This window comes from Bidens hawaiensis, unplaced genomic scaffold (assembly GCF_021521415.1).
Source record: "Bidens hawaiensis isolate Kalapana, Puna unplaced genomic scaffold, B.hawaiensis_p1.1 tig00024485_1, whole genome shotgun sequence".
Classification (NCBI taxonomy): Eukaryota; Viridiplantae; Streptophyta; class Magnoliopsida; order Asterales; family Asteraceae; genus Bidens; species Bidens hawaiensis.
Window position 1 is genome coordinate 292,420 of NW_027493873.1, and position 14,066 is coordinate 306,485.

The 14,066-nt window shown below is 35.3% G+C and overlaps 1 protein-coding gene across 1 annotated transcript; it reads left to right on the forward strand.

The window, feature by feature from the left end:
• The first annotated feature begins 12,801 nt into the window (after window positions 1-12,801).
• LOC143569459 (geraniol 8-hydroxylase-like) lies at window positions 12,802-13,658 on the forward strand. Its single transcript, XM_077055361.1, has 2 exons — window positions 12,802-12,947; window positions 13,098-13,658. Exons 1-2 carry the CDS (start codon window positions 12,822-12,824, stop codon window positions 13,500-13,502), a joined length of 531 nt encoding a protein of 176 aa, XP_076911476.1. The 5' UTR covers window positions 12,802-12,821; the 3' UTR covers window positions 13,503-13,658.
• The last annotated feature ends 408 nt before the right edge of the window (window positions 13,659-14,066 follow it).

Sequence of the window (14,066 nt, forward strand, 5' to 3'; positions counted from 1 at the left end):
GTTTGAACCTGAAATTATACACAAGAACAAGAACATTCCAAGTTCTCATCACATTCTTTGTGAACCTCATGAATTTGAGGAGGTTGTGTATGGTTCATACACAACTCAAGTGAAACAAGAAGATCATGTTAAGGTTAAACCAGTCAAATCTAAGAAACCAGAAAAGCGCAAAATTTCTGATAAGGATTTGTTGCGTTTCATCAATCCAAAATGTTTCCAAGCCATCAACTGATCGTGTGTTTAAATTAAAAGGAATAGACACGATGTTCACTGAGAAAGATATTCCAATTAGTATCATTAAACCAGAACTGATTGAGAGTGTTTTTCACAATGAAACCTCCGAGATTCAAGATCTTGAACTTCAGTATGCTCAAGCTAAAACATCAGTTACATCTGATCCCTTAACTAAAGCTAAGCAAGTATTAAAACACGCTAAGAAAGTTCAGTTTGTAAAATCTACTGGAACCGACACTTTGCAAAGTTTTTCAAACTGCTCTAATTTAGATTATTATGTGAGAAAGAAATCGGTGTCAATAGATGATTTAGCTAAGAGCTTTAGCAAGAACGTGAGTCATTATCCTTCTGTGTCATATGTTACCGCTAAATCTCAAAACGATCATGTGGACATGCGAAGCTGCTTTCTTTGCGGTCAACAAGGTCATGTTGTGAGAAACTATGGACAGAAGAGATCTCAGAATCTTCATCCATTTGTCAAGGACCAATCAAAACCGTTTACTTTGATAAAAGAGATTCTAAAACGACCTGTGTCGTATGATGATGATACTCACATCATGTTCTCAAACGTTAATCCTCGAAAGGTAGTTCATGTGAATGAAACTTATGGTCAAGTTAAACCAAAGTTTGTTCCGACTAAACCGATATGCAAGAACGTGAACTCAAATGTCGTTCAAGCTACTTATCTAAGACGAAAGTCTAAGAAGCCTGTAACTTATTCTCAAGTTGTTGAACAACAGTTGAATTCAAGCAAGTTTAATGTTACTCATGGAAATCAAAAGGTGCCCAAGACTGAGGCCTGGGCTGCCTTTTTGAACTAATCATTTTGTTTTGTGTGTAGGGTACATCCAAGACCATTTCTAATGAAAACTGGATTATGGATAGCGGATGTTCTCGGCATATTACTGGAAATTTCGACCTCTTAACAAATGTGAGAAATATTCAAGGAGGTTATGTGGCATTTGCTGGGAATTCTGGAGGTATGATTACACAAGAAGGTGAAGTTTCAAATGGTCACATTACATTTGAAAAAGTCAATTATTATGACAAGGTAGACTATAACTTATTGAGTGTGTCGCAAATCTGTGACAAGAAATATACTACAATATTTACCAATAAAGAATGTCTGATTCTGAAACCGGGTTACGTTATTCCCGAGGACATGGTTGTCATGAGATCATCTCGATCAAACATACGAAAAAGTCGCATCCTTCTAAGTCATTGAATTCCATTGATACTCCTCTTGAGCGCCTCCATATGGATCTTTTTGGTCCAGCGACTCGTGCTAGTATCTCTGGAGATTGGTATTGCCTGGTTGTTAACGATGATTATTCAAGATACTCATGGGTCTTATTTATGAGTTAGAAATATCAAACACCTGTTCTTGTTCAAAATTTAATCACTAAGATCGAATCACTATACAAGCAGAAAGTGAGGAGAATTCGAAGTGACAATGATACTGAATTTAAAAATACTGTATTGGATTTCTTTTGTATACAAAAGGGAATTCATCGAGAATGCAGTGCCCCATATGTACCACAATAAAACGGTGTTGCTGAACGAAAGAACAGAACTTTGATTGAAGCTGCGAGAACAATGCTTGTTGATTCTAAGCTTCCTGTCCAATTTTGGAATGAGGCGGTGAATACTGCGTGTTATACGCTCAATCGAGTTCTAACTGTTAAGAGACTCAAAAAGACGAGTTATGAGCTTTTGAATAAACGAAAGCCTAACTTAAAGTACTTGGAACCTTTTGGGTGTCCTTGTACGGTGTTGAAGAAGGATGTGGGTAAGTTTGATGAAAAAGCCATTGAGGGGTATTTCTTGGGTTATGCTTCTCCAAAGAAACGGGGATTTAACTTCATGTCTGGTTGTGTTGAGGAGTGGTACCATGTGGACTGTGAAAAGTACACCACACCTCCTCAAGGGAAAGGTCCAGACTGGATATTCGACTATGATGGCTTATTTAATTCATTTACTCCAACAACTGAACAACCAGATGAAGACCTGGTTCGTGCATACTTTGAAGATCAACTGGTAATTCCAAGATTTTCAAGTTCTAATGATGTTGAAGCTCCAACCGATGCTCAAACTAAAGATCCAGATAATGATTCTCCAGTTCTCTTTGATAAAGTATCTACTTCTTCTGATGATACTCCAGTTGTTGATCAAGTTATTGAACTTGATAGTGATGATTCATCTCATGAGTTGGGAGAACATTACACTAACTTATTTGAAAATTTTGCTATTCCTGAGAATCCCACTCTTAGTATTCATAATTATCATCCGAAAGAAAACATTATTGGAGAACTTGATGTGGGCGTTCAAACACATCATCAAGTTACTTTGTCAAGTGAGAATAATGTATTGTGTGCTTATGCAGATTTACACTCGTCTGGAATTGTAAATCTTGCTAAATTCACTTGCTTTCTATCCCAAGTTGAGCCAACAACGCCTCGTATGGCACTTCAAGATCCTTCTTGGGTAGATGCCATGCAAGAAGAATTACAGCAGTTTGCACGTTTGGGTGTTTGGGATCTTATCGACAAACCCGCTAGAGTCAAGAAGGCGATTCCGACTAAGTGGGTATTTAAATGTAAGAAAGACGATCATGGGGTGATCGTGAGAAACAAGGCACGATTAGTGGTGCAAGGTTTCCATTAGCAAGAGGGTATTGACTACACTGAAGTATATGCTCCGGTTGCAAGATTGGAGTCTATATGAATCTTTCTATCTTATGCAGCTTACAAAAACATAAAAGTCTATCAAATGGATGTTAAAATTTCTTTTCTCAATGGTGAACTACACGAGGAAGTGTTTGTATTACAGCCTCCGGGTTTTGAAGACCCCGATTATCCTGACCGAGTTTATCGCTTAAACAAGGCATTATATGGTCTACATCAAGCCCCGAGAGCTTGGTATAGCATGCTCGCCGACCATCTGACGGATAATGGTTTCAAACGTGGGACTGTTGACTGCACTTTATTTTACAAAAAACATTGGTGATGATCTTCTCCTCATTCAGATATATGTTGATAACATTATCTTTGGGTCAACAAACGACGCGTTATGTAAGGAATTCGAAAAGTCAATGCAAAGCAAATTCGAAATGAGTTCGATGGGAGAGATGAACTTCTTTTTATGGTTGCAGGTTCATCAGTCTACGAAAGTAATCTTCATTCACCAGACTAAATACGTGAACGACGTCTTGAGCCGATTCAAGATTACTACCGAAAAAACCCCTTCTACTCATCTCCCTGTGGATCACAATTTATCACCGGATGAATTGGAGGATACTGTCGATCCTACCCTATATAGAGCTATGATTGGTTCTTTGATGCATCTTACTACTTCTCGACCCGACATAATGTTCGCTGTTTGTTTATGTGCTAGATACCAAGCTAGTCCCCGAGTCACTCACCTGGCAGCGGTCAAGCGTATTATTCAATATCTGAGGGGCAATTCAGACACAGGGTTATGGTACCCCAAGGACGATACATTTTATCTTACCGCTTATTCTGACTCAGACTATGGAGGATGCAAGATTAATTTTAAATCTACTACAGCAGGATGTCAATTCTTAGGAAGCCGGCTTGTTTCCTGGCAGTGTAAGAAGCAGACAACGATCTCCACTTCAACCGCCGAAGCTGAGTATGTTGTAGCCTCGAGTTGTTGTTCCCAGGTTTTGTGGATTCAACAACATCTTCGCGACTACGGTTTGAAGTTTCTTACTACTCTCATTTTAATTGATAATTCTGCTGCCATTAGCATCACCATAAATCTCGTACAACACTCTAAAACGAAACATATAGAAATTTGATATCATTTCATACGGGATTGCTTTGAAAAGAAATTAATTGACCTTGAGAAAGTGCATACCGATTTTCAAAAAGCTGATTTATTTACCAAAGCATTTGATAACACGCGCTTTCAATTTTTGCTTGGTTTAAATGGCTTAAAGACCCTTGCTGATATCCTGAAACAAGGATAACTATCTTTACTTTCGGTTTATTTTTACTTTAAATTTTATTTTGGTTTTGGCTTTTAGGGGGTGAAAATAGAAATACAAAAAGATTGTGCTTTTTGTTTATATAGATAAAACCCAAAAACATTGAAAAATTTAAAAATTAAAAATAGTGTGTTCTCATGGTTAATATTTTGTTAAAAATTTTGAAAATCCAAAAACATTTTAAAATTTGAAAATCGAAAAAGATTGTGAAATTTTTAGTTTTATTTATAAGAAAATTTGAAAATTCAAAAAGATTGTGAATTTCTTGTTTGTACAGAAAAATCCGAAAAAAGACAAAAAGATTGTGTTTTATGTATGTAAAGAGAAAATCCAAAAAGATTTTTGCTTACGTTCGCTGAAAAATATGTCAATTACTCTTATTTGAAGGCATATACTTGTATATATTTGGTCCTGATAAATTTCTTGTAAATATTTGGGATAACCATTTACCTGACATTGGAAAGTAGTTGGGGTGTTCCTTATGCTTTTTATTTTATTTTCTCGCTGAAAACTATGTCGGTTACTTAAGTATGTGAAGCATGCTTGCATGTTTTGATCCTGTTATCTACTTGTAGATTGATAGGATAGCCATTAATCTATAGACTAAAAGTAACTGGGGTGATTAAATTCATTTTTGTTTTATGCTCCTCAAAATTTTGAGTTTTTGAAGCAAAAAGAGAAAATGATAGTACATTGATTGTTTGACCCCAAATCCAGCAAGAAATAAGCTTAAAAGACTGAGCGCTTAATCATTGGTGCATTGATAGGTCTTAAACAAGCTGTTAGAGTAAAATAAGTGATAGAAACATAAAGAAAAGCCAAATTGAAAGAGGTATTAGTCTCTAGCAAAAATCTCGATGAGGATGGCAGAAATTTAACAACCTGTCATACTAAAGACTTATAGTTGTTTGATCACCCAAAAATAAAATAAACCAAATAACAAGTGTTAGAATTCTGGACACTGTGAGTCTTTATGCGGCTTAATCATCTAGGTATTCATAAGCATGAATATTTCACTCGCTTTCAGAGCAAACCCAAAGTCATTAAACTTGATCACTACTGTACTCCGTACAATCTAAATTACTGACTTGATCAAAATCCACTGTTAGTCATACATTTGTTCCTCCCTTGCGCGCGTCTCAATACTAATAAGAAACGGACCCAAGGGGATACAATGTATGTAAGCCGACAGATGGACTCGTGCATACTCACTCACAGTAAAGGAAACTTAATGCTTTGCTCAAAAGTTCTAAAAACTTCAAAAGTTTTGATCAACACTATAATGGTTTAAGTCAAGTTGGGGTGATTTGGCAAAAATCAAATTAAGCTTGAACCGAGATTAGAGGCTGATAGTTTTTGATATTCTGTACGCTAATTGAACCATTAATCATATCACAGAATTGCTCGAAAGTTTGTTATAAGAATTAAGTGGACAACAATATCAATGACCGACTTAACGCCAGTCATAATATCGCTGAAATATAAAACTAAGATGGAAGGGCAATTCGGTCAATATGATTCTCTGCTCATACTCAACAAAAATCCAAACATACGTACTGCTTTTGAAAAACCATACAAAAACACAAAAATATTTTCTATTCTATGTTTTTCATTTTCGGATATTTCTTTTGTAAAAATTTTACGTAAAAAGCTCAAAATATTAAAAAAATATTCATTTCTTTATACATATTATTTAATTCTTTTAAGTTATGTGTTTCAAAACGTAAAACACGTTAAGATATTCGATCATCGAAATATGGGTTCTCGTTGGTTAATTTAAGTTAATAAATTTAATTTAATTGATAAATTTAAATATTTAACAATTTAATTTAAAATTACATAAAAGTAATTCGTTAATTATTAATAACGAATTAGGTCATCTCTAACGAATTGCATTCTAATTCGTGACTCTATTTCGCTTCTGCCACTTTGTAATTAATATTATTTAATTCGTTATGCATAGTTAACGAACTAGACACGAATTAAGGCTAATTCGTTAATCTTATGTCTCTAAATTAACGAATTGAGTCTAATTCGTGTTGCCACGTGTCAAGTGATGATAACGAATCATCTGATTCGTTATTTCAAAATTCAAACGAATCGGTTGATTTGTTACATTGGAATTCGTACTGTGTCAGTCTATATAGGGACGCGGGAAAGCAATTCGTATCACTATTTATTGTCTTCTTCCCATATTGTACTGTTACTCTGGCAAAATTTCCAAAAAATTCTCGACCATCAGTAAAACACGTTTTGATCATATTTTCTGAATCCTAATGTATAGATGATCATACCTTCATGATTTACGTCAAATATTATCAGGATTTGATGGGTTAATTATCTGATTTTGTTACCGGGTTTTAGAGTTTTTTCGTAAACCTTAATTTAACCTCTTTATATCATGCTTTGGAATACCAAATCGTTGTCATTGTAGTCGCAATATGATTCCGAGATCCATTGTGATCATTGATTTGGTTTTGTGTTGTTGATTATCTTTGTATTGATTTCCGATTGCATTGTTGACTTTTTAGGTTCTTGGTAATTTTGACCTTGACCAATTGAGTCAAACATTAAGCTAAAATTGGCCATTCGTTATGCTTAACGAATTGGAACTTATTCGTGTCCAATTTGTTATGCCATTCACATGAATCAAGATGATGAATCAATATTTATAATGAATCAGAGTTGCATTCGTTATTTATAACGAATTAGAATTTAATTTGTTAACTTTTCATAGTAATTCGTTACTCCTAATTCGTTAAAAATTTACTTGATAGCAAAGTAGCAAATTTATTATAATGAATTGCCATTCGTTATAACGAATCAGATTGTTAAACGAATGACATAATTATTATAATTTTAAAAAATTAAAAATATTTATAAATTAGTTTAATTGTAATTTTTTAATTATATATATATTAATAACTTAAGTATTATGTTTATTATTACTGATTTTATACTATGTATTTACAGTATTATGGCCGATAACATGGAACAAGATCCTCTGGTTGCTAATCAACAACAACAACAAGATATGATGTTACTGCCATATGACAAGAAGAATAATATATGTGCCTATGTTGGTACAAATTTTGCTAACGAGAACGTATTTGGTGGGTTGTTAGAATTCTTACGTCGCTCGCGTATTCATTATTCCATCACTGCAAATCCTGATGTTCGATTTAGTATCGTTCGTCAATTTTGGAATACGGCGAGATATGTTGAAGTTCAGAACCATGTTGAAGCTACAATCAACCAAACGTCTATCACTGTTGATACTGATGTAATCCGACGAGTGCTTCGGTTTGGAGATACTATTGATCATCCGTGTGAGTTTGATAAAAGGTTGATCAAGGGTTTGTTTCGTAGAGCATTCTATGGTGGTGATATTGAAGCTTCCATGTACAACAAGAATGGATAGTGCCCAACGTACAAGTATTTATTACATGTACTAATCCATTACTTAGGAGGTCGAAGGGGTGGTTTCGATGAATGCCAGATTATGCTACAATCGGCGTTTGTTGCTTTGATTTTGAACAAGCCTTTCAACTTCTCGGAAATGATCTTTTATCATCTAAAGGACCAATGCCTTCAGATGATTCAACGAAAGAAGTTCTTAATGTATCCCCGGTTCCTCCAGTTAATTATTGAAGATTTGATTCCCAATCTGGTTATAGATCAAGCAGTTATGAATGATGTGATGCCTCTTGAGCATATGTCGGCTGATACTGTACGAAGGATGAAGGTTTATAGGAAAGATCCTCCTCAGACCAAACGTTTGATTGGTCATTTGGTGAATCCAGATTATGTATGTCCTGACAATGATCGCTGGATCCATGATGATTCAGATTCTGAGCGTGAGGAAGGACCAGGTGGAAATGAGGGTGATGATGGTGGTAATGGTGATGATGGGGATGCTGCTATTATTTAACAACAAGCTGCGGTTGAGGTGGCTTTAGCTGCTACAATTGCTGCTCAATGCAAAAGAAAAGGGAAAGAGTTAGCTGTTGAAGGATCGTCTAAGCGACGAGTGTCGGCTGGTGCTGGCATCTCTTTTGGAGTTCAGCCCCCTAGGTCGTCCGCTTCTCAAAGACTGGTGGTGCCGCTTACTACTAGCACCCCGGAATTAACTTTGACGACCACGCTTACGTCGGATCTTAGGCTTGGTATGATTCCTTAATCTGTTTTATCAACAATACCAAGGCCTACAACTGCTACATCAGTGGTTTCTCCTACACCGACTATGATGCCTCCACAACCAATGGACTTCTCATTTTTTAGGCTTAACCGACCTCAAGGTCCTGTTCAACAAATCCCAGCTTCATTTCTTGCAATGACACATGATCAACAGATGAATATGGTCTTGAGTCTACTTCATTTGTATGAAAACCAAATGTCTGATGACCGTATGACTCAAGAACGTATGATGGACAATCAACGAAAGCTGATGGGATATATCTCTTATTGTCAGAAAGAAACGAAAGATCTTCGTGACATTGTTAAGTCTCAGGGGTGAAGATCAAAGAGCAAGAGGACCTTATCTTGCAGTTAACATGCAAGGATGATGCACATAAGAAGCTCAAGTACGATGATGAAGATCCAGATGCTTCGGGTGCTGGAGGTAGTGAGCCTAAACAAACTCACGGCCAGTCCTCTGATGCGGGTACAAGTGCTGTTGATGATTCAGGAAAGCAGATTATTGCGTATCATGACTATACAGCCGCCAAACCCATTGAAATGATTAAAGCTAACATCGTCATCTTTGTTGATGGATCGGGGGTGGTTAGAAGTGTGGTGAATAAGGATGATATTGAGGAGGGACAGTTTGTAGAAAGGTCACTAACACTAGAGCAGATTTCGTTACTGCTTGGCTTAAATGATGATGACTTGACCGTGTTAGAAGCTGAGCCTGATGTGGAAGTCGAGAACGATGAAGAGATCATAAATGATCCGACTATTCAGATGAATACGGCATTTATTTATGAAGACAAGGAGGTAGAGATTGAAGATATGGCAGCTGAGGAATACCCTGATCTGTTTCAACACACCAATGTTGATCAGGGTGCTCCGGTATTTACTGAGGAAACATTCAAAGCAGCTGAGGATCATTTGGATAACGTATCAAAGGGTAAACGTGTGGTTGATACGAGATTTGATTCGATTGAAAACCTGACTTATGCTGACATTCAAAGATGGTTTGGTTATCGAGACAAGAAAACTCGAAAGATCATTGAAGCGTATCGGTACGTGGATGAAAAGCAGAAGATTGAAGTTGTCGCTCGTGCTCAAGCTAATCAGATGACGTATTTTAAGACCGTGTTTAAAGTGCGAGGTGATATTATTTCATGGCTTTATGATTCTGATTTGAAAGTCTGTATCGTCAAATGGGAGAACAGTATCCAATATTATGAAAGGATCACTGATGTTCTCTCATTACCGCGTCGGACCCTCGCGTGTCGGCCGTTTATAAACCGTGGGGGTGATCGAATCGCAGATTGATTTCATCAACATCTGCTATTCGAGTCGACCGTGGGTTTAAATTTCTTAAGCCACAGGTCCCTACTCGTAAGCGTATTAATGAGATTGATCCAAGGACGGGCTGGAGAAAGTTGGTCCTTAAAGTAAAGCCGCCAAAGACAATGAAGCTTGTGCCGGTGAAGATGTTGAATCAACACATGTATTTATCATTCAACCGTTGGTACTACGACAACCGAACTAGCGAGGCCGTTATTGTCTTGGGTAAAGGGTTAAAGACCGAGCTGATAAAGATAATCGATCCGATGTGGCTCGTGAATTTGACAGAGACCGACAACGGCGTGCTTTTCAAAAATAAGATTTTATTTGAGCGCCGTGAAGACTATGACCGAGCAATGCAGTTTCAGCGTGTTGTTCGTGTGTGTCATGAGCATGGTATTCACAGCTGCAGAGACTGGCAGACCAAGCGCTTCAAGTAAATTAAAGACAAAGAGCTCAAGATGAGGGGGTGTCTGTTAGTACACGGTTTTGTGTCTCGAGTCTTTGTAATTATCGTTTATGTGTTTATCTTTTATTTAATGTAACAATCATTAAGATATTAATGTAGTTCGTTAAGGTAATCATCTAGTTCGTTAAGGGTGTTAACGAACTAGACTTAAGTTATGTTCCCTCCTGATTCGTTAAGGATGTTTAACGAATCAGGGGGTGATTCGTTAAGTTTATTATGTTTATTATATGTAACGAAGTGGGTGGCTAGTTCGTTACGGAATGTGTAACGAACTGGACCCATGTTCTATATATAGTGTTTCATACACTGATTAATTTAAGCATTGAGTTAACAGTATCGAACCTCTGCCCAAATCGTTTCTCTCAATCTTCAACTTAATATTACACATACGCATATATACAATTAATATATATACATATACTTAACATTAACATATAATCAATATATAGCATCATGAGCTAGATCCGTTTAATTATTATTATCTTAGATCTGATTAAGGTATTCTCATCATATAAAGTTTGAAACATTTTTTTGGTATTAAAACTAAACTATAAAAAAAATAAGAACACTAACAATGACATTGAAACAATTATAATGCTAAAATGTCCACATATGTGGCATTTTACTTCAGAATGCAATTCACTTTAGTAAACTTTGGTAATGTAAATATAAAAAGGAATGAATAATCTTACATTTGAGTGCCGTGTGTAAAGGCATTCTGAAAAATATTATGAACATCCCAAATATATATCCAACATCATTCGGATCCCTAAAAAGAAAAAAAACTAATAAAAAAATATGTGGCACAAAATAAACAAGAACATACAAAAAGACACTGTTCATGATGTTTTTTTTGTGTTAATTAAAAAAACTTATAAAATAAATAAGAAATCCATATAGCATTTTAAATAAAAAATAAAATTTCAAAGTTATCAGTAAACCATCTAATCTAAATTCTAAAGTGATAATAAAAAATGTATTTTTTATTACAGCGATTTAAAAATACACAGTTACACATTAACCTTTTTTTAAACTGTTTTTTATCTCCTATTTTAAGGAAATGAGATAGGATGTATCACATCATGGGTTTTGCATTTTCCATCCTTAAATAAATAAGAAATCAATACAACCTTTAAAAAATACACAACCTGCCTATTTATACCGATTGATTACCTCATTTGTCATTTTCCATCCTCTAGTTCAATTTACAACATCGTAAATATTGATCGGGTATGTTCTATTCTACATAAAAAAAATCATCTTTATTATTTTTGCTTTTCAAGCTTCTTAAATTATACAATATAATTTTAAAGTAATTATCATTTTAAAGGTTCTCATATCACTTGGAGGGTGAAAATGGAATTTCTGTCACCTCTACTAATCCAACTCTAACAGGTATGTACTTTATTTGTTTTTATGGATTTAATTTTAAAAAAGTGATTAGCAAACCCTTTAAAGTTAATAAATCCTAAATCCCAGCAAACAACTTAACTAATAACCTTTTAAAACATATATTAGCATAAATTTACATTTATTAACTGTTAAAGCGTCTTCAACCTCCGTCAATCAACTCACCACCGCATAAAATACTTGCATGAATAAAACCCATAGACACAATTTAGGGATTTGTGTTGAATAAACCCTAACAAAACGTTGATAGAACATACCAACAAACATACATCTAGGGGTTGAGAAGGGAACCCCTAAGCGACTAACAAAATCGGCTTACAAAGACACCCGATTGTTTATCGATATTTCAAACACCATGTATTGGATAATTAAGTGACAAAAGAGGGTGGGGTGGGGCGTGTAGAAAGGGACTACGACAGTGTTGTTTAATGACTAAATCTTTATTTTAGGGTTTGGTCAAAGCTTCCGGAGTAACTCATACTGGGCCATATTGGGCTGTTCGGTCTTTCTGCTAAAAATATTAATTAAGCCAATTTTGCAAAGCCCAAATTAATTAATATTGGTCCACACAAAAATATATAATTATATAATACAACCATCCACCTATATTTTAAAAGATATTCTTCAAATAAATTGCCTTGCGTAGTTGTTTATAACAAACACTATTGCTATCGACTACACTTTTAATCTTTTTGTAATCCATTAAAGTAACATTTTATATTAACGCCTAGCCCGTTTACTGGACCGATATAAAACTAGTTTTTATTGCCGGCTTGTTGATTAAACTGACCGTCTTACCGGTTTACTAGTCAAATGGCTTCAAAAATCAGATAAAGTCATAATTAATTCAAAAATTAAAAATTTATATGTAAAACAAGTCATAATTAATTCAAAAATTAAAAATTTTAAAAATTTATGTATTAAAATTTAAAGTCCTAACACGTGTTACTTGTTCGATCAAAGAGCATTAGGTCAATATGATGATACTCTCTTATCTTTCGATTATCCTTCATTGCACTTATTTTGTGAATTATGTCTATTTAAATTTGCTATAATAAACCGAACCAAAATACAAAATTGCCATAGAACTCAAAATCCAGGGTGGTTATTTCTTCCATATGGTTTACAACTTCAAAGGAATTTCCTTGTTTGCCATCCAAACTCTCCAAGAAACACGGCCCACATATGACCATCCGAGTGGGAAGCATCACCAGCGTTGTGGCTTCCACGCCTAACGCCGCTAGAGAAATCCTCCAACGCAATGACGAGGCATGCTATGGCCGTATTATCTCAGACGCAGTCACTGCATTGGTATTAGAATAAACGAATCAGTCAAAGATATTTCAAATCTTAATAATTGTATTGCCTTTTATAGTTGCTTATTATAGGCTAGACTTATTATCTTATTGTAACCTATTTATGTTATTTATACCTTTGATGAATTCATTTATTCTAATATAGGCCAACCATGACACGGCAGTGCTATGGATTCCAGCAAACGACGATTGGCGAACTATCAGAAAAGCCCTCAACACATACCTCACCCATCAACACAAACTCGACACCCTTCGAGATCTTAGACAAAATGTGATGGAGGGGATGTTGGACTTCCTTAATAAGTCGGGGCGGAAGAAGGCACACGTAGACATAGGAAAGTTGGCATTCGCGGTGGCGTTGAACCAAATGTCTAACACATGTGTGTCACAAAACGTGACAAGCTACGAGTCTGATGACATTGGGGGGTTTAAAACCGCCGTTAAGACACTAATGGAAGAAGATGGGAAGTTTAACATAACCGATATATTTCCCATGTTAGAAGCCATTGGACCCTCAGAACATACGACGATAAGCAAAGGTGGCGTATGACTGGTTCGATAACGTGACAGAACGTTTCATAAGTGAAAGGTTGAAGCATAGAGAGTCAAAACTTCCAAGGTTTGGTGATATGTTGGATTCATTGCTAGATTACAGTGAAGCCAATGAAGAAGAGTGTAATTTCAAACACATCAAGACTTTACTTGCGGTACATACCCTCTTTTATCCTAATCTATTTATTATCATAAATACAGTCATGCAGATTACTTACTCTTAGATTCTAACTTTTAATCTTTTCAATTGAGTTGATATATATGTATATACATATCTAGACACACATATATCTAATGCTCTAGTTTAGTTTATTGTACCATCTTTTATATAGTAACTAAATATTTATATGAAGCTTAAAATCAGTACATGAATCATGTACACATAAGTTTCAAAGAAAAACGTGTCTTAACCCATACATATATATTATAAATAAGTAAATGCTATGTTATTGACTTATTGTCTCATAAATGTTTAGAGAATGATATGGTACATGCATGATGGAATTGATGAGATTATATATGTTATGCACTTTATATTTTTTTCTTATGCGCATTATTGAAC